We start from the raw sequence: 20,448 nt of genomic DNA, 5'->3' as shown, positions 1-20,448 counted from the left end.
GATACATGCCAAAGATTTTATATTAGTCATTAATTAATACTAGTTAATGATTAATTAATACTAGAAACTAGTAAGATGTTATAACCAGTTCAAAGGAAAATTCAAAGAGGAGACATGCATAGGCAATGGAGAATGCTGAGCAGATTCACAGCTTGCTTCTTCCATGGGAGGGGCGTGGATGGGGGTTAGTTGCATCTTCACTGGACAAAATTCATTTGCAATAATATCAGTTTATAATTTACATAGTTATAAACTAGCTCAGTTAAAGATACCAAAAACACAGACTGCTATAGAATCAGATAACTCAGAAGGGTATGCTAAATAACACCTGATATTCCATTGAAAAGACACCCAGTCATTTCTTTTTGGCCATTTCACAGTCTTTCACACTCTGCCTGACAGTTCTTTCCCCCTCCTCTCCTGTAATTATAATAATCTCAAAGATTATTCTTCATCACAAAAGAGGGCTGGTCTCATAAGATTTGGCCTAATTATTTACATTGGTGTGGTAAGAGTGTTGATTAACCATATAGACTTTCTTGGTTTGCTTTGCAAATAGAGAGCCATACAGTATAAACAACTATTAAGCCCACAAAATTAACTTCCGCCTGCAGGTTTTTGTAAGGAATCTTGGATTGGACTTTTCAAAGCCTCTATTATTTGCTATCCCAAGGCTAGGAAACCAAGCCTAAGAAACTCTGCTCCTTAGTTCACCTATAGTGTTTATAACCTTTTTGAATTCCTCAAGGTTTCCAACATTTGTTAGGTTCCTGGTCTAGTAGCTTCCTTACCACCTGTAAGGCCAGGACCCTGTAAACCAGGTACCAGGTCAGTTTTCCTGGGAGGGCTTTGTAGGCATTGGCTCCGTAAGTTCTTAAAGTCGCTAGTCATATCTGTTTCAGTGAGCATCATTCTCTGATACGACACTCCAGGTAAGGGCTTGCTTGCCTAATTATATCCCGTGGATAGATTCCAACTGAACCTGTGAAATAACTATATTGCCCTGAAAATTAAGGGGATTCAGTAATAGTTTGTGAATTCTGGGGCATCAGTGAGAATAGGATATAATTTTTAAATGTTTCAATTTAGCCTATGAAAGCAGAGTTTACTAAACTGTAGGTTAGAGATAGGTTAAAAAGTCAGAGAGGGCCAGCCCTGGTGGCCTAGTGGTTAAGTTCAGTGTACTCTGCTTCAGCAGTCCAGGTTTGATTCCCTGGCTTGGACCTACATCACCATTAGAGGCCATGCTGTGCTGGCAGCCCACATACTAAAAAATAGAGGAAGATTGGCATGGATGTGAGCTCAGGGTGAATCTTCCTCAGCAAAAAAAAAAAAAAAAAAGTAAAGAGGCAAGGCATCCTCATCTATCCAGAAAGTAGAACATTAGAACAACATCAGCCAAGCAAATAGCCACAATAAAACTTTCCTCTTCAGTTCATTGAGTTCTATGTAATTAATTCTTGTTCTGCTGGTTCTTGGTTTAGCAGTCTGCATTCATGAAGCCGTCTACATCCAGACCAAAAAAAGAAATCCCAGGAAATTCTGACTCCATCCACTAACAGCTTAACAATTATCTAAGTACTGTCAACTCAGTAGCCTTTGCCTAAGAGTCTATTCTTTGAAATATCAATATTTTAAAATACCTGGTACAACAGTCCTTTTCCACAAAACTCTGAGAGCGTCCTTTCTGGCCTGTACCTTTTATAGCAGAGCCTTCAGGCAAACATCAGAATAATACAAAAGTTGTGTGTAGATTATAGAGACTTAGTGGTTAATTTTTTATTCTGACAATATCAGAATGGAAGACAATACAGTTCTCTATTGGGCTACCCTACATAACTATTTCCTAAGAGTTTTGATCAGTATTTCCCCTGAAGGGAAAAACGTATTATAGACAATGAGAGCATTGGTAAATCTCCATGGTCTTCCCATGAAATAGACAATTTCAGAATACTTAGATTAGTCACATTTTACTGAGCATCTCTTCTGATCTGACAACTCTTCACATGCAACTCAACATAGTAACACATCAAACAAATGCATTTATTTCTAGCATCTCTCTTTTTGTAAGGCAAAGAAACAAATCTTTATGATTTTCCAGGACCCCTCTAGGAAATCTCAATGATAGTTTTAGGTGTAAAAAGTACCCTAACATTTTTATTTCTTCAAAATACTGGGTATAGTTTGGGAAGGCAAAACCAAAGAGTTGTTAGAGTAGTTTTAGGTACTTGATTAAGGTAAGAGTACAGGTGGTCCAAAAATAATACTTGCTTATCTATATAATCAAAGTAAGAATAACACACATTTGAAAATAAATAAAGCAAGTAACACAATTTTCAGGAATTTAGCTCTTTTCACATGTGAGGGCCCTGGTCCTTTTATTTTTTTCCTTAAATAATCAAGTCAACATAAAGCTCTGAAAATTCTGGTGAGATACAGAATCTCTGCTAGTTAGGCAGATTCCATAGAAGGTAAAGAATATCCTTTGCATTGTAGTCAAAGGCATTAATCAGTAAACCAAGGAAACAAACCATCAAAATTGAGGGAACTATGCCAGAATTTTAATGCATTTTTTTTCCAGATTTGAATATTATAAACCAAAGCAAATAAAATTCACTTCCCAAGTTTTGGCCTTCATTTTTCTCTCTCATATTTTGGAACAAATTTGTACTTTACTGGAGAATTGCCTTTTCTCTCAAAAGTCTACAATGGAGTTTTCCAGAGGCTGCATGATGAGTGATAACATAACAAATGCAGAGAGAGATGAGTATCTGGCTCTCTGCTGTTAAGCCAGACATTAGAAAGACTTGCAAAAATGTTAAACAATGCTATTTTTGTCATCAAGATTTTTCATTTTGGGAAAGAGTTATTTTTCACAAAATATGTTATTTATGTTAAAATGGAATGGATCCATCATTGCTATTTTCAAATGAATCAGTACTTTTAAAATTTCTCAGTTTTGATTTCAAATATGACAAATATTGATGATTATCACTCATTTAAACCAAAGCTCTTTGGTGTCCTCCAATAAGTTTTAAGAGTGTAAAGTGGTCCTGAGACCATAAAGTTTGAGAACCACTGCTTTATTTCTTGTTGTATTTCTTTTTCATTATTGCACCTGGCATAGTCTCAACCACTCATTTTAATTATAATAGTTAACCAAAGTAACTAGCTTATATTTCATAGAGAAAATTGGGAGGGAGGATGTGGATAATTCAGAATTGTCACATACAAACATTTGAGCAGACTGCAAAGCTCATGAACACATATAACACAAATTTGTACTGCAACATACATCACTTCTGTATCTCCTTGAAGTGGCAAAAATGAAGCCGTTCATTGACAAGACACTAAGGTATAGCCTCTCTGTAGCATATAAAAATAGGAAGCAAACATATATACACTTAATGCTATTCTTTGTAATCAAAGTTTCAGTATTTTAACTTAGGAATTATCTAGATATCCAATGATTATCTGTCGATTAGCACAACTTAATATTAGTCTGTTTTAAGTTACCTAAAGATCTTAGGAATAATCTTTAAGTTTATTTGCTACAAAACATAATTGCTGTTTATATAAAGTTTATCAGAACAATTATTCAATTTATTGGAACATAAATTTATATTTTTCATAATATTAAACATTATATAGGCATAATATTAGCTTATTGGGGCTGGCCTCGTGGCGCAGCAGTTAAGTGCGCATGTTCTGCTTCAGCGGCCCGGGGTTCGCTGGTTCGAATCCGGGTGTGGACATGGCACTGAATGGCACCCCATGCTGTGGTAGGCATCCCGCATATAGAGTAGAGGAAGATGGGCATGGATGTTGGCTTAGGGCCAGTCTTCCTCAGGAAAAAAATATATATATATATATTAGCTTATTGACCAGTAATCCTATATAAATTTAGGAGAAATCGACCCACATAAAATAAAACATACGCTTGCATTACACATAACACTGACAAATCAGAAAGACAGCTGTGTTTTAAAACATATCATACTAGTCTCATTTGCCAAAGAGTTACCTTAATTTTGTGAACTTGGATTCTTAAGATGTTACTGAGTTAGATAGCATTTTGTGTAAAATAATTTTTATTTTTAAGTTTAGTAAGTTTAAAGTTTTAGAGGTTCAATTTCCTTAGTTTCTGTGAATTTTAGGAATATTTAATTTATATAAGCACTTTATCTTTACAAGTCAAACAGAAGCAGTTCTTTTTATTGATACTTCTGGAAATAGGAAAGCATTCCATATCTAAGAGGTAGACACAGGCACATGGAGCTTCATAGCTTCACTTTTACAACTTCAGCCACAGGTCAAAAGTAAACACAAAAACCACCAGTCCAGATTTCAAAGAGCTATTCTCCTTCCCATTGGGCACAGAATGCTTAATTGATTTGAGCTCAAATTAGAAAAATATTCAAACACAAACGACCAAGAAACCAGATTCCCTGTTCCCTCTTACTTAGTGGAGAGTAGATCTCACTAATCTTGTAAGTGATCACCAAATTGTCAGACTGTAAACCTGAATCCTCCATCATGGCTGCCACCAAGAGGGACTAACTTAGCAGCCACGCATGAACTGGAAAGAAAAGTAAAACACAATCAGTAGAGAAAGATTATTAAAACTAGAGAAATGGAGAGTCAGTAAAACTCAAGTCTGTTGTTGCTTTGGATTCACCCTGGGAAGCCAAGAAATGGCATGCCTGTGCCTAAGCCGCCATGATATGGTTCACACCTCAGGCAGCACAGTTTACCTGGCTCTGTCAGGTAAATCCATTGGGCATCTCGATGGATGACCTCCAAAACTCCTAAAGGATACTTTTTTTAAAAGGTAGAATCATGACCCTTGAACAATTACAACATGAAGATGTGGCACAGACTTCATTTAATTAATCAGTTAAGGAAGGAACCAGTAAGATATTACAACCAGTTCAACACTCAGCTTTTTTCCTTAAGTGTTGGTAATGAACAAACACTGCCTCTCCCTGTGGCCTCAGCATCTTCGATGAGCATTTTGGCTTATTTTAAATCTTGAGTCCTCTCCCAAGGGTTAGCATGTTGACAGTTCCATCCGTTTTCTGAGATCTGCACTTGGAGCGCAAGGGTGAGTGTGTGTGTTGACTGACTGCTGGGCTTCCTGCCCTCAGGGCTTTCGCTTGCTCTCCTGAACTGTCACTAACTCTTGCTTCCTTTTGCAGTGACAAAGTCCAGGCCCTCTCCTATGCACAGCACACACGGCAGCTCATCTCCTGTGGTGGTGATGGTGGGATTGTCGTCTGGAACATGGACGTGGAGAGGCAGGAGGTAGGGGTCACAGCAGGCTGGTGCCTCGCCCTCCACGGCCACTGGGCTGGGCTCTGCAGCTCTGGCTATGCTGAAAAACCGCTCAGCCATCCCTTCTGCTCATTTCTCATTTCTTTTATGATTAAACCATGAAATAAGACATGTTTGTTGGAGAAAAAAAATTCTACTATAAAAGGAGCTCTCATTTTTTTTTTACCCCTCACAAATTGGCATGTAACATTCATGTAATGGAGATTTCATAAGAATTTCAACTGAGACTAAGCTATGTAGGCTTAAAATCTGTTACACAATTCACAGCAAAAGTTCAGGTGAGAAAAAGGAACCATCTATTTTCAGGCAATTAGCCTTCGGGATAAAGTGCCCACGAAAACAGAAAACTCGTGTGCTTTATGTTATTGAGGGAAATGGTGGCTTGTCTACGAGAAATGGTATTTGATGAAGTAAGAATCTTTAGTTTGGTATTAATAGAAATATTAGAAATAATTATTATTGTGCTTCTTTATCAGTCATGTCCTTAACAGTTCTCCAGATATAAATATATACTTTGTCATTTTTAGGCATATATTTAAGTTTTATCATAATATTCTTTTTTTATGAGTTTTCCTTTTCGCCTTTGAGCATTTAACTGATGCGTTTACTGAATCATCCCCTTTGACAAGTACTTTGAAGTTAACTATTTTCTCATCTCCCTAGAATTATACTGGATAAACTTTCCCTTTGACAGTGTATATTCTTCTAATTTATTTCCTTGCAGGATGCAAAAATTAGATAGAACAGCAACACTTTAAAAAGACAAAAGCAATTTCCCAACTTCTTTCCATGCCCTCACCCAATCTCATTTCAAGAGAGTAGTTGCATTACCCACAATGTAATGCCTTTCAAATGCCAGTAATTAAATGCTTAAGAAGATTAAAGCTTGATTTGCTCAAACCATAAATCCACAGGAGTTCTATTAGTAACTAATTAAAACGATCATTACTGTTAGGAAGTGGGGAATTGTAGAATATTGCTTTTGAAAGTACCACTTGGCCCCATCAGTGTGAAGGCAGGGAAATCAGTACAATATGTACTAGCCTTGCTAGCCAGGCTCCCCGGGTCACTGGTGATTCTGCATGGTAGCCTGCTTTGGATGAGGGACGCCACACCTGGTCTGTCTTGGCTTTTGCCCAGGCCTAACTGACCAGACCAGGGGAGAGCGAACTGCTGGGCTCTTTTCCATCACTGCGTGCTCCCTCCACCCTTGATGGACAGAGACCCGAAGAAGGATAAAGATGTGGTTTCCGAAGACAAAACCAGGCGGTTGGTGGACAGTCCTTTGTGCCGTCTTGCTTAAAAATTATGCCTTTTGACGTGCAGATATATGGGGTTTCGGTACTTATTGACTATTTTAAATCTTCTTTTTGAGTGAATCAGAGCTCTCAGTGAGCAGTGGAGGAGGTTCCATCCATTTTTTGCCAGTCATATTTTATAAACATATACCCCTGAGAGGTATCTGTGGAGCTCCACTCTGGTTATGGCACGTGCCATGCAGTGCTCACCTCAGGAGGTCTGGGACGTGTAATGAAGCAGTCCCTGCCATGAAGGCTGGCAGACTTTCTGGAAGAAAAGACATGTGACAGAAAACTTCAGAAAACTGTTACAGTTGGTGTAGGAAAGAGCATTAGTTCTGGGCATTTAGGAAGGAGTGTTATCATTGTCGGCTAACGTTCTCAGCGAAGGTTTTGTAGAAGGACATAGTGCTCAAAGATTGATGGGGCCTGGACGTGCTCTGAGCAGGACAAGAAACACCAGGAGTAAAGACGAGGTGGACACGAGAGGTCGCAGGCAGAGGGTTAGTGCTCATGAGCAGCAGCAGCAGACAGAAGCACTTGGCTGGCAGCCGAGGGCGCGGGGCAGGTGATGAGAACCTCAAGTGTCTGAACGAAGATGGGATTGACATCCCGTAAACGTGTTAAACGTGTTTGTACAGTTAATAAAATCCATTCTTTCAAACTTATCATGTTTTTAAAGTATATATAATACATATTCTTTGTAGAAAAGTTACAAAATGCTTGTTAACAAATAGAAAACATGTCAATTACTCATAATACCACCTCCCAGAAATATCACCCTTAACATGTTGGCAAAGATCCTCCGTATATTTTCTCTGCATATACACATGTGTAAGATTTTTTTGACAAAAAATGGAATCATACCACACATGCTGATGTATTTTTTCCCCATTCCTGATCCTTACTCCCAATTTCCTCTTCATAGGCACCCACTATGATACATTTGATATATGTCCTAAACCTGCATGCTGCCTTGTAAAAGATGTAGTGATGTTTCTGTGTGTGTGAGTGTGAAAGTTTTTTGTAAATCTTGCTGATTTTCCTGCATTATAAATGTTCTGAAAAATGACAAAAGTTGTCTTAGCTAAAAACTTTGTGTTATTTTATTAAATCTGTCTTTAAAGTGATTAGGGCATAAAACAAAGCAAATGAAGGCTTATTTCTTTTCTTTAGTTTTAATAAAATAAGTAGACCAAGAATCAGAACTCTAAAATGTCACTGTTATGGGGGTCTTTTTGAGACAATGTGTAGCTTTAGGTTCATTTCTCCTCGAAGGTGGGAGAACAGGCTAAATCCCCAGATCCGCTCCGTAACAGGCATTCCCCGAAAGGATTACCTCAATAGAAAAAGGCCTTCCCGAGCCTTGACTGTGCCGCTGTCGGCTCTGAATCTCAGAGAGGGGGCAGGCTCTCATTTACCGCATTTCTCTGACTTGTTTGATCTCAGGCCTCTTTTACAATGTGTCCTATGAGTCAGATTGGAATTCACTTTTGGGAAACCCTGGGTATATTTTTTTAGGTTCCTTGGGTTCGATGATATGTGGAAAGAGATCAGTTCTCTGCACAGATGGTGAATTTACAGAGTTGAACGTGGAACTCTAGAAGCAAATGTAGGGCCACTATATGCATAATCTGTGAAGATTTGCTAAAGAGTACTTTATGGTTAACACATCTTTTAAACCTGTTTGACCCAGTTTAGAATACTCATGATAGGGCTGGGAAATCATGAACAAAGCCAGAATATTGTGTGACCCATGAGGCAAGGAGCAGAGCCTCAAGCTCTGCTGGGCCTGCCAGGAGTGGACAGTGGACAAGTGCTTCCCTGAGTGCCCGCTGTGGTCAGGTTGCATCCCTCTGACACGGGTAGCTGTGTGTATGTGTGGTCTGCAGTTATATATAATTGTACAAGACCAGAGCGAATATAATTCCATACAATCAGAGAATACGAGATGAAGTCCTGAATCCTCAACATTGCTGGCAAGACTGTGTGATATGGCCCCAGCTGTCCCTGGATGCCCCGGACACCCCTGGACCCCAGCCTAGGTCACACCATTGTCATGGTGCTGTGTGCTTATCCTTCTCAGGCCTTTGCACTTCTACTTATTGAAATAATCATTACTCGTAATATTTCATGTTTAGTCTTCCCTAATAAATTGTAAGCTCCATAAAGGTAGAAGTTCTTTTTATTCACAGCTACATCCCCAGGGCCTGACGCATGACAGGCATTCAGTAAATATTTTTTAAATGATTGAGAAATCACACCTCCGTTTTTAAAAAACGCATCCTGATTCTGTAAGTTTCATCCGTGTCGGTGGCTCCATTGTCCTCACTGCTTCTCACTGTGACCTGTTGTGTGCTTTGTTTGACAAGACCCCTGAATGGTTGGACAGTGATTCCTGCCAAAAGTGTGATCAGCCGTTCTTCTGGAACTTCAAGCAAATGTGGGACAGTAAGAAAATTGGCCTAAGACAGGTAGGTGGTATGGCTGTTTCATCAAAATGAAACAGTGTGGAAATAACTTCTCCTAATGATCTTAGAAGAAGGCGCACCCCTGGGCGGGAGTTGTGGTGCGATAAATTATTATCATGGAGTCACTTTGTGACTGTACATTAACTTGTTCTCTTTATCTACTGTAGCTCATTTGTACTGGATTCAGTTTTGTAGTGACTTGTTCCCAGTAAGAAGTTAAGGGATATGATATTAGAATTCCAGTGGCAGCTGTGGAAATACACCTTAAAATTAGAGGGGTCATGCTTAGCTCATACTGATACCAAACCATGAAATTATAGAAGTGGTATTTATTTCTTCTTAGTAATTTCACTTTCCCTCTTTTCATCTTAGTTTTAGTTATTTAGATCTACTTATAATAGAGCATTTTCAGTCTGATTCCATGGTTGGATTTGATCCTCCTCAAGGAAATCAAATGTTAGTCACTTAGCTTGAGTGTGACCAAAGTGTAGACAATGGATTGAATCAGGTTTCGTCCATGTTCATCCAACAGCATAATCTCTGGAGATGGCACTTCTTCAGTACACGTGGCTTAAGATAACCTGACCCCTGGGTGGTTCCTCTAGAGTTCATACTGATGATAATTGGAAAGGTCCAAGAAGGGGAAAAGGCAGGCAGTGGGGGGTGGGTGGTACAGTGAGATGTGTTTCCCAGCAGCCCTCATTCTGAATAAAGAGCCCAAAAGAGAGCACACCTGGTGTGTTCCTTCATTTTCTGGGGCACGCTTGTTTAGCATCCTCGCCTGAATGCTGTTGATCACAGCTGAGCCTACCTGGAGAGGCAGAGTTGCAGAAGCGGCAGCAAGTGTCTGTTTCCTCTCCCTGCAGCACCATTGCCGCAAGTGCGGGAAGGCTGTGTGCGGCAAGTGCAGCTCCAAGCGCTCCTCCATCCCTCTGATGGGCTTTGAGTTTGAAGTGAGAGTCTGCGACAGCTGCCACGAGGCCATCACAGATGAAGAGTAAGTTCCAGCAGTCTGCAGAATTGTCAGGGTTAAGGAGAGGATGTGATCTGAGAGCTGCACCTAGCACTGCAGCCATGACTAAGAGTGTCCTGGTGCCTGCTGGCTTAGAATACAGACCATGGCAAGTGGGCAAGGCCCTCCTTTCCACCAAGAGATTGTTCTCTTGTGAGACAGGAGAAGAGGAAGGATGCGCAAAGAATTCATCTGTGCTCTTCTCAATCCCAGGGGCGTGTGTATTGCAAATGGATGTTCTTCGAGCATACCCTTCTGTCTGCTCATTTCCTTGAGTTGCCCAAGAGTGCAGGAACCAGGGTTCACTTCTGGCCCAAGCTGGTATCTTAGTAGAAGCTGAACAAGCCCATGGGCTCCACGGGTTTCATTTTCCAGGAAGAGCTAAGCCACTTTACCTGAGAGGCAAATACTACCAGTTGCCCAGCTACTCAGTCTTGCTGGTCGGTCTTGCCCAGTAACCCAGGACCTTAGGTTACTGCGCCTCAGTGTGCTTGCAGGGGTGGGACAAATCTGTGTTGTTTGTTTAATGTCTCCTCTTTGAAAACTGCCCCAGGTGTGAACAGAATGCTCTGCAACTAGTTTCCCTTTCAGTGAATTACAGCAGGCTCTCACAGGAGACTTCTCTGCCCGTTCCTCCCTCCCCAGCCTACCCCCCGCACCTTGTATACAGTAAAATCATTTTAAGTACCAGGTGGTTGTCTTAAAAGCTGAATGTAAATAGAAACATTTAAAATGCACCAGAGGCAGTCAGCATTTAAAAGAAATTCTTGGAAAATAAACCAAAGCATTCTCTTACAGATAACCCTAATTTATGTGTTTTTTCGTTTTTATTTATCCATATCAAAAAAAGTTAGGATGCCCTTCATAAGGAAGCATTTATGTTCATTGATTATTTTCCACTCATTATACGTGGTGAAATTAGTAAGAGCGTTCTTTTCATTAAATTAGAGAGCTGCAGGAGACTTTGGGGATAGTCTAGTTTAATTCGTCATTTTATAAAGACACAGACCCAGGGAGTTTAAGCGACTGCAAACTTTAAACCCAAATCTTTAATTCTAAAGATTTTAAAGTGATCATTTGTAGTATACAAAGATCTCCTCTTAAGATTTAACTAGAGATAAAAAGAGGAAAACAACTGGCTTCAGAGTGCACTGCAGAGGAGTGGGAACCCTTGAAACATGATTAGAGAACAGCTGTCCCCTTCCCACATCCCTGCCTCTTCTCCGCGGAAGTATTTGCATTGTCTCTAGAGCACCTAGGCAGTCGACAAGTCTTCTTACTAAAAAAATGCGTAGGTTAAAAAATACAAAACAAATAACAATGTTTGTTTATATGTTGTTTTGCTTGTTAAAGTGTTAGAATACACAGAAAAACTAAGCCTGCAGTTATACCAGTGAGAAGAGGAAAAAGAAGGGCTCGCCCTTCGATTAGAATGGTAGTGCCTTAGACATTTTAACAAGCATGCTATTTTTCTTTTCTAGTTAAATAGGGAAAGGGAAACCATTTTACTGGCAAGTCCTTCTGAGATTAAACGTGGCGAAAGCACTGTGGATTTTTTTTTTTTTTTCAAGATTTGTCAAAAGCAGAGGTAGAGATTTTCACAGAGTCTATCATAGCAGCAAATTCTCTAGAAGGACTTTTGGAAATTTCATCATCTCCTTCCCATTTTTGAGAATATAAGAATGCTTTTACATTTTTTTAAAAATCAGAACAGGTCACCAGGGCGTAAAGGTAGCTCTGAGGAGCATTTCTAACAGTGAACAGTTTTAGCCATTTGGGTAAAACTTAGAGCGTAATGTCACCCTAGGTCTCCTTCATTTATCTGTCACGACTTTTCACTCTTGGCATCTTTCTTTATTCCTTCCAGACGTGCGCCCACAGCTACCTTCCATGACAGTAAGCATAACATTGTGCATGTGCATTTTGATGCAACCAGAGGATGGTTACTGACTTCTGGAACTGACAAGGTTATTAAGGTAGGAGGCCATCCTATTGTAGAAGCTTTCCATCTTTGGCCCTATGTAAATATACAGGAGCACCAAGGCAATGTGAGGGCTGCTCAAAAGGTTACCCTTAGCAGTGAGCATTTTTGAGAACCCATAACATGCGAGGCCCCATGCCAGACACTGGCTGTACACGCCAGAATAAGACATGGCTCTTGGCCTGCAAGGAATGGCTAGTCTGCTGGGGGGGATGTACTCTTAAAAAGACAGTTAATAATACATCACATATTCAGCAGCCAAAAGAGCAGTACAGACAAGAATTACTTTAAGCGTTCAGGAGCGGGAGATGGTGCTGCTGGAGATGGCTTCATGAAGGAGATGGGATTTGAGCTGAGCACTGAATGAAAAGCAGAACTGGAATAAGCCAGCAAGTCATAAACAAGATCTTTTCCCAGTGAGATCAATTAATCCAGAAGCGTTCCTTCTGGGCCTCTGCTAGGACTGTGGTAGGCCACATGGATTCAGTGCCACAGCAGAGGCCCGGGACAGAAGGGGCCACACCTGCGTCATTCCTGAGAAAGACGGAGGCACAGGCTCACCCAGCACGCTGAGCTCTACTTCCCAGGCCTGTGCTGGTCCATTGGGGGAGGCAGCAGCGGGATGAGGTGGTTAAAATAACCCCCTTTGGAAGCTACCAGGCCTCTGTGACTTTGAGCAAGTTTAAAGTGAACTCTGGGAACGTCAGTTCCTTTGCTTCTGAGAATGAGACATCTTGTGGAACTGCTTGGAAGACTAAATGAGATATGGAAAGGACACAGCACATCACTGGGGCCCATTTCGTGCCTAATATTTGTTAGTTCCCTTCCTCTTAAAGGAATATAATCTGCCTTTATTCTCCATTTGCTGGATTAAATTCCCAGCTGCCGTTTCGTGTTTTTGACATTTATCTTGAACGTTTTGATGGGAAAATTCTATTTCATAGATTTAGAAATCATCTCAGTATTTAGTTGCCTGCTACGTTAAAGAGTTCACTTGAATTTAATTCTAAGGATTGTTTATCCTCAACACAGTTTCATTTCAGTTCATCATTTATCCTCTTTTTCTGTTCACAGTTGTGGGATATGACCCCAGTGGTGTCTTGATGACGCTCTCAGGCATCAGAAAGAGAGTATTTACTCAAGAAACGGTTGTTCTAATCCCAATCCTTACTGGAGCTGTAAAGCAGACGTGTGAGAAGTAAGAGAGAAACTAGAACCGGGCAGAGTCGGTGTATTTCCTGCACACACGGTGGTGAGCTAGTGAGTGAACACTGGCGAGGGGACTCTTTCAACTTGTTCATACAATATCAAAGAAGATATTTTTTTAACAAATGGTTTATACAGTCTGGCTGTGCTACATTGTTTTGAGTATACTGAAAGCTCTGTGTGGGGTGTTTAATTTTTATATTTTTCAACACTTCATTTTAGTTGTTGCTTTGCGTGTGGGAGAAATGTTCGGGGTATTTGGGGTCATTATAAAGTAGTTTCCATGTTCTCTTCACTTCGGCGCATATTATGTGGTCAGCATCTTTTTCTTCTCTATGTGTCTACCCCCACGTTCCTCTGCTGCTAACCAGAGTGTATGTATTTACACTGTTTATTCGCAGTGTTTCTTTCGCAGTGCTTTCATAGAAATCCTCTTCAGTTGAGAGATGTGGAAAACCATAGATTTACCAACTGACTTCCTGAATCACCTGAAGAATGCTCCATTCGTAATGTCTAACTCATTCATGCTCTCATTGAGCAGAAATGACCTTGTGTTTCTGCCTCAGTTTTCTTTTTCGCATGTTAAAAAAATGTCGTGAGAGCTGCTGCCAACCATTGTCATCACAGGAGTAGATTATTATAACTCAGAGCTTCAGCTGTCAGTGCCTGGATCATTTCTAATTCACTTGGAGCCTTCTGAGTCTTTTATGTTTTAATTTTATTGACACATCTCTCCCTCGCTCAGAATATTAAAACAAAACAAAACGAAACACCAAAACTCTGTGTCCTTCCAAAAGAAATGTCTTCAGGATGTGTTTTTCCATGTGGTGTCACCTCTGAACTTGAACATGTTCCTTACTGCGAGATTGTATCCTGCTCTACTCCTCGCCATCTGTATTTTCTTCCCCTTTAAAAACTAGATATTTAAAGATTTTTATCTTAATGTATTTTATCAGAACACTTTGCACACTTTCATACTAAGCTGTGTGATCTGAGACATAAAAGGTACTGAATCCTACAGCTCATGCTGCGTTCCTGTTGGGAATGTAAAAAAAGGGCTTTAGAAAATGAACCTGAGGAACCTGAATTTTAAGGGAATTCAGTCAAACTTGATAAAGCGGAATATTCTTGTGTGTAAATGACTCAACTCGGGATATTGAAGTCCTTTTAAAAAAATCTTATTTTCACCTGTAAAAATAGAGCTTAAATTAGCAGCAGGCATGTGCTGCGTGCCTGCCCCATCCTAAGCACTTTACATGTCCCAGCTCATTCAACCCTCACCTGTTGGGAGCACTGGGGGATCACTGAGTCTCTTGGGGATCTCCAGGTTAAATAAAGCCTTGCAGATAAACAGGCCAATTACTTGCCCTTCTTTCTCCAAGCCCTACCTCCTCAGTGTCTTATTTGACAGTTTTTTGTGGTAGTATTTGAAATCCTCCCTATTTTTTTTCTCTTTTCCTGGAAAGCAGTTTTTTCCCCTCGTGATGATTAATTATTTTTCTTTCTAACTGGGAGAAGTACTACCCACCATACTTGGTTAGCACCCCTAACGCCGACCAAGTCTGCCTCCTGGGGATGGGGCTTCCCAGAGATGCTTCTGCTGCTGCAGCTTTGGGAAGCAGGACCAGCAGGTGTGCCCCCTGCTGCCAAGGTACATGACAGCCATCCCCTGAGAGATCAGACCAGATCAGCCCCTGTGACCGTACTCTAAGGTTGCGTGTGTGCATGCACACACACACAGAAGCAATTACCACGTGTCCCTTCCCCGCCCCTTCCGCACTGCCCTTGCTTGCCATCAGTCGAAGCTATTAAAACTAATCTAAGTCTGTTCTGCATGATTGCTCTGTGAGAGAGCTTTAAAAAGGGAATTAAAATACTCATATATCTATTTTGCAGTTTACTACTAGAACCTGGAGCCACTTACTGAGTTGTACATAGTAGAGAGCTATGTGTTGGAAATGAGTAATAGAAATGAATCGCTCTGTTTTCCCTTCCTGAACTTTGGCGCACAGCCTGTACACAGACAGGGAAACACAGTGTCAGGGAGGCAGTAGATGAGGTGCCCAGCCGCCTGACGTGGGTCTGGGTTGGGTCTAGGTGAGCTCAGACCCCATTGGGGAAACTGATTGTCCCCACTGGATCACCTGTCTACACCGTGATTGCTCTGGTCTGGGACCCTGCACTTCTCTCCAGCCATCTCCCTCCCACCATAGCTCCCCAGGCCACAGAGCCACTTAGAGGTTGAAACCACTTGACACCTCATTGGTGATGAGAGTCATGATCAAAAAACCACAGATGTGTCAAGGTATCCATCACGCTGCCCTTATCTTTCTCCTCATCTGTGGGAGTGCTTGAATTTGGAGAGAAGCGCTAAGCAAGCCAACTGTGTGTTTATAATACTGTGAATTCTTGAGTTTTACATTGAGTATCTCCACCATTTTTCTGACTCAGAGAGAGATATGTGCTGATGTTGGAATTGCACTTTACATAAATTTTGCTCTATTACTTCAACATACAGCAGCTCTGGCAAGTGATGCCTAACGTGGCTACATTGGGAAAGCGGCAAGACTGCACAGACCGCACACGTGGTTGTCCTTTATTTGGTAGGATAAGACCAATCGCATGCTCTCAGTTTCTCCAAAGAAATGATATTGCTGCAACTTTAAACTGCCTGGATGTGTCTCCACAGTAGCAAAAGTGGTTTTAGATAAAATACTTGGAATCGTGTGTCTTTTTATATGAGGTCAATCAACCATGATGTATTTCTCATTTGATTGTTTGAATTGTTCAAAGAATCATAAAATCACAAAACTGGAAGGGATCTTCAGAGATGTAGGATGTTCCAAGCACAAAACACTTTAGTCATGCCAGGCAGTTAGATATAGCTGAGGTGTAAACAAGAGAATCTAAAAGAAGAATTTTCAAGGAACAGTTGTTTTTGAACATTAGCTGGCAATGGCATGAGTGGGAGGAGAGACTTGCACTGCCTTGAGACAGGGAGCTCTCAGGAACCAGGTCTGCTCCTCTTATCATAAGCGAATTTGACACTTCTTTTGGCCGCAGCCCTGTAGTTAGGAGTGTGTGGATACTATGCAATGAGTCAATTATTGCAGGTCTTCCTCAGCATTAACTCGTTCTTGTGGTCTTCCCCAGAGACCATCCCAGTGGCAACATTTAAGTGGAAATCCAGGGGCACTGAATGCACCCTACCCTGTTGTGTGAAGGCTGGCCTGGAGTGAGTCTCTGCGCCTGCAGCATTTGCCCTTCTTAGGAACATCACCTTCTCATGTTTTGAGATTCACTTTTTAAAAGTATAATTTATTTTTGCTTAAAAATCAATTTTTAAACCTGAATTTTGACTTCTAAGCAAAGGGAAAGCTCTAAACTATGTATCAAAGTTACTGGACATAAGTATTCATCAAATGAGATTCCTTTGGTTTTGCTTTGTCGTAGTAGTTTAATTGTATGTAAGTGACCTTGTCCACCAAGATTTATATTTTAAAGTCAAGCAAGAATTTTGTCAAAACATTCTTCTTTTTCTCTCCTTTAAAATAATGTTAACTTAAATTTTTCCTGATGTGGAAGTGGATATCCAGCAACCTGACTGAAAAACACAGAAATTAAGTCCATTTTGAACACTGAGTTTCCTAGTTGATCCTTGAGATTCTAGTCCAGTTCAACCATTTGTTGAGTGCCCACCATCTACCAGGCTTTGAACTAGGCCCTGGGATGACGAGGTCCCTTCCCTGGTATGGGCAGAGGGCATGCAGAGATCATTTCAGTATCACGTGGTAAATTCAGTGATGGAGGTATGCGTGCGGTCCCGCATGGGTGGGGCCAGAGGGGTTTCATAGAGGCAAGGACTTCTGAGCTGCATTGGAGTGAGTCAAGTAAGGGCGTGATTTTCCAGGCTGCAGAAACAGCATAAATAAAGGCCCAAGATCTAGCATCAGCCTGGTGCTCAGGGACCACAAGTGGTCTGGAGTTGCCAGAGAATATCAAGCACTCAGCTGCAGTCCTGGAGCCTGAGCTCTTGTCACTGTGACGCTCGGATGCTCATGACCACGGAGAGGGCGGCAGCACACGGTCTGCCGTGACAGGTCCACTCAGAGGCTCATTAGTTTGAGAGTCATGTTTACCTACAGCTGAGGCTAGTATCAGTTTCTTTTTCTTTGGAAGTACCTGGAATTGTTATCTTAAAATGACCCATGGTAACTAACTTTAAAACTTTCTGGGTGCATAGCCCCTCACTCGAGGCCATGAGGTAGAGCTAGCGATCACTGCATGCACACACTTGGCCTGGAAGAACTTACATAATAATTCCACAATTACACAGGTGAGCCAGGCTTAAGGCCTTGACCTGTGGCAGGGGAAGATTGTTCTGGACAACTGTGGCCTTACACTAATAAGCAGCAGCAGCCTTTTGGTACATAAGCAGGCAGCTGCTGCCCTCCATTTCTCTCTCGGCCTTAAATCGTCCTTTCAAGTAATGGGTCATTTCAGTACCAAGTGGTAAATGTGATAAATCCTCATCACAGTGGCACTCGCCTAGTAGGTGGAAACATTTTTCTCCATTCGGTGTCAGTAAAAAGGCTCCGGCAGCCACTGCCTCAGAGACCTGGCTCTGCCAAGGCAGGGACATCCCACCATCCCCCCTCAGGGCTTGGGCTTTCTGGTTCTTGCTATTCCATCCATTTGCCTTTGTCTTTCACTATTCAAGTATCATATATCCATAACTTAATTGAGGAACATCCATGTTTATTTTTAAACTTTAGCTCAACTTTATAACCAAGAACTATATACATACCAACCCTCTGGGTTTTTAGTTTGTATTTTTGCCTTTAAACGTTATCATTTCCACCAAGAGGCCTAACACATGAAAGCAGTGTCTAAAAATTAGATCTGTCCGAAATTGGAGTGGGATTCCTCCTCTGTGTTTCCCATACCAGGCAGTGTTTGAACACACAGCAGAAAGCCCCTCGTCAGAGATGTGGGAAGGAGGTGACAGCTTGAATAAGGGTTGACTTCGATGATTGTTCTTAAGATCCCTTCCGATCCTGTGATCCTGTGATTCCATGAATGTTGTTTATTATTGGACTGGCCTAAACCATTACCAGCGAGCGACCCACATGTGGCTGACTTCCTGGGATACATGAGAGCATGTCGCAATGCCTTTGTCTTCTGTCATATCTAGTAAGTTTCTTTCTGTATTTTTCCATCTAAAGCCTAGTAGGTTTGAAAAAGATGGTGAACGTGGAAGTTAATCATGGTACCATCTCTTTAAAAATAGATACCTCAAAATGTTCACCTTTGTGAGTCAAAACATGTATCTGACTTTCTTGGGAGAGAAAGTGTCAGAGAACTGCAGGATGGTTTAAACGTTAGATATAGAATCTGACCTTGATATTTATGATTCTTTCCTCCTTTTTTTTTTCCTTGGTTCTCTGAGAAATATGAGAGAGTGAACTATAACACAAAAAGGGAAAATGGTTTGAAAAAAGTATTTCACTTATATACACTTTTTTCCCCATTTAAATGGATGTCAGCCTTATATCAGTAGCATATGCCCATTTGAAGTAGGGACCAAAACACTTGTGTCACTGGTAACCATTGTACTCTTGTATATTTGTGTTTTACGCCATTTGCCTTGCTTTTTAAATAACTTTTTTTCAATGTACTGTCATTTTCAAAAGAAAATCTTATATGAAAAGTACAAAAACTGTTATTAACTGGACAACAGGGAAGGTGCTAGCCCCACGTTCGTGCCTGCCTACCACCTTATCCATAACCAGGGACATGGACTCTTCCATGCTGCACGCCATCCGTCGGCAGCCACATCGGAGCCTGGCTGCAGCGGGCATGTTACTTTATCAATATCTTTTTCTTTCTTTTTGAAATGAGATTCCCCAAGGGGTCAGGCTGAGAATGTAATAAGCCCGAAGCTGGAACAGACTTCTCAGATGTGGTTCTAGCTGGATCCTCCCGGCAGTGCCATGCTCTCTGCCACTGCGGTCCACAACCAGACCGAGCAGTCTGGATATTGACTTCCTGAATGTGACTAGGTGGGATTGAGCAAGAATTTCTTACAATGTTAAAATGTCTGTATCCAGTTCTACCCTCAAATGCTGCTGAATGTTGTGAATGTTTTTAAACTCTGCTCACTTTCCCACTGAGCTTCCCTCTAACCGAAACCGTATGTAGCCATTACCAGTGTAAGACTCTCAATGCAAAGCTGCCTCCATGGTTTAAAATAAATCTCTGTGGAAACCTTCCTGCACCTGTGGTCCCATCATTGTTGTTGTTGAGCTGTAACATGTAACCACATACACCCCAACAGCCCTGCTTTGGGGTTAACTGGGAGGGGAGGGGAGTCTCTGGGCCACTCCTGCACCTGGCTGTCTAGACCCCAAGGAAAGCTACACTCTGGAGACAAAGGTGAGCCACCGTTCATCACACACTCAAAGTGCAGCAAGTGGGCTCTGGCCCTGTGGTCCTTTTTATTTTCTTGATCTTTCACAGAAGTCTGCTTTAACTGTGATTAGTAAACTTTCCAAGCGAGGAGAAAGAGGACTTCAGGGCAAATACAGCCAGGAAAAGCCTCTCTAAACACCCATGAGGCCCATTTTGTGGATAAGAAAACAGGCAGGGAGAAATCAATAGCCTGCACAATGTGGAACAGCCAGTGAGTGGCGTAGTGGGTCACCCTTCACGTCGAGGCCCCTATCTCTGGTGGGGCCCCTCCCTCATAGCCCACGTGTGCCAGCCTCACCCACACCTAGCACTCCAGAGGCCCCTGCTTTCCTCCTTCAGGGAAGGAGAGACGCCATCAGATGGAGCCAGTGCTCGCTGACCTTCCAGGCAGGCACACCCAGAAAAACCCCTTCCTTGGGGCTCCTTGGCTGAGAGCCTGGATCTGAGGAACCAAACGTGTGACTGGCCGAGCTGTGCCCACCCGGGTTTTCCTTCACTATGGGGGACGAGTTATGTCTATTTCACCTTGAACACCAAGAATGCATGAAGATATATTCTAAATCTGTTCATTGATTTCATTACAACTTTCCCTGGAGTCACTAGGAGGTAAAATGGTGTAATTTAGAAGTTTTTTTAAAACGTAGCGCTAGAATGCCAGGTGCATTATTGAAGCCA

The 20,448-nt window shown here is 41.5% G+C and overlaps 1 protein-coding gene across 1 annotated transcript in view; it reads left to right on the top strand.

The window, feature by feature from the left end:
- Positions 1-19,579, top strand: part of WDFY2 (WD repeat and FYVE domain containing 2) — a 182,279-nt gene extending 162,700 nt beyond the window's left edge. The window contains exons 8-12 of the mRNA XM_014732071.3: positions 5,199-5,304; positions 9,005-9,106; positions 9,970-10,100; positions 11,983-12,091; positions 13,171-19,579. Of these exons, the coding sequence (XP_014587557.1) occupies positions 5,199-5,304; positions 9,005-9,106; positions 9,970-10,100; positions 11,983-12,091; positions 13,171-13,200 (478 nt within the window). The 3' untranslated portion in view covers positions 13,201-19,579. The remainder of the gene's footprint in view (positions 1-5,198; positions 5,305-9,004; positions 9,107-9,969; positions 10,101-11,982; positions 12,092-13,170) is intronic.
- Positions 19,580-20,448: the final 869 nt, after the last annotated feature.

This window comes from Equus caballus, chromosome 17, assembly GCF_041296265.1.
Source record: "Equus caballus isolate H_3958 breed thoroughbred chromosome 17, TB-T2T, whole genome shotgun sequence".
In the NCBI taxonomy this organism is placed as follows: Eukaryota; Metazoa; Chordata; class Mammalia; order Perissodactyla; family Equidae; genus Equus; species Equus caballus.
The sequence above is the reverse complement of the archived record's forward strand: the minus strand, read 5'-3'. Positions and strand labels throughout refer to the sequence as shown.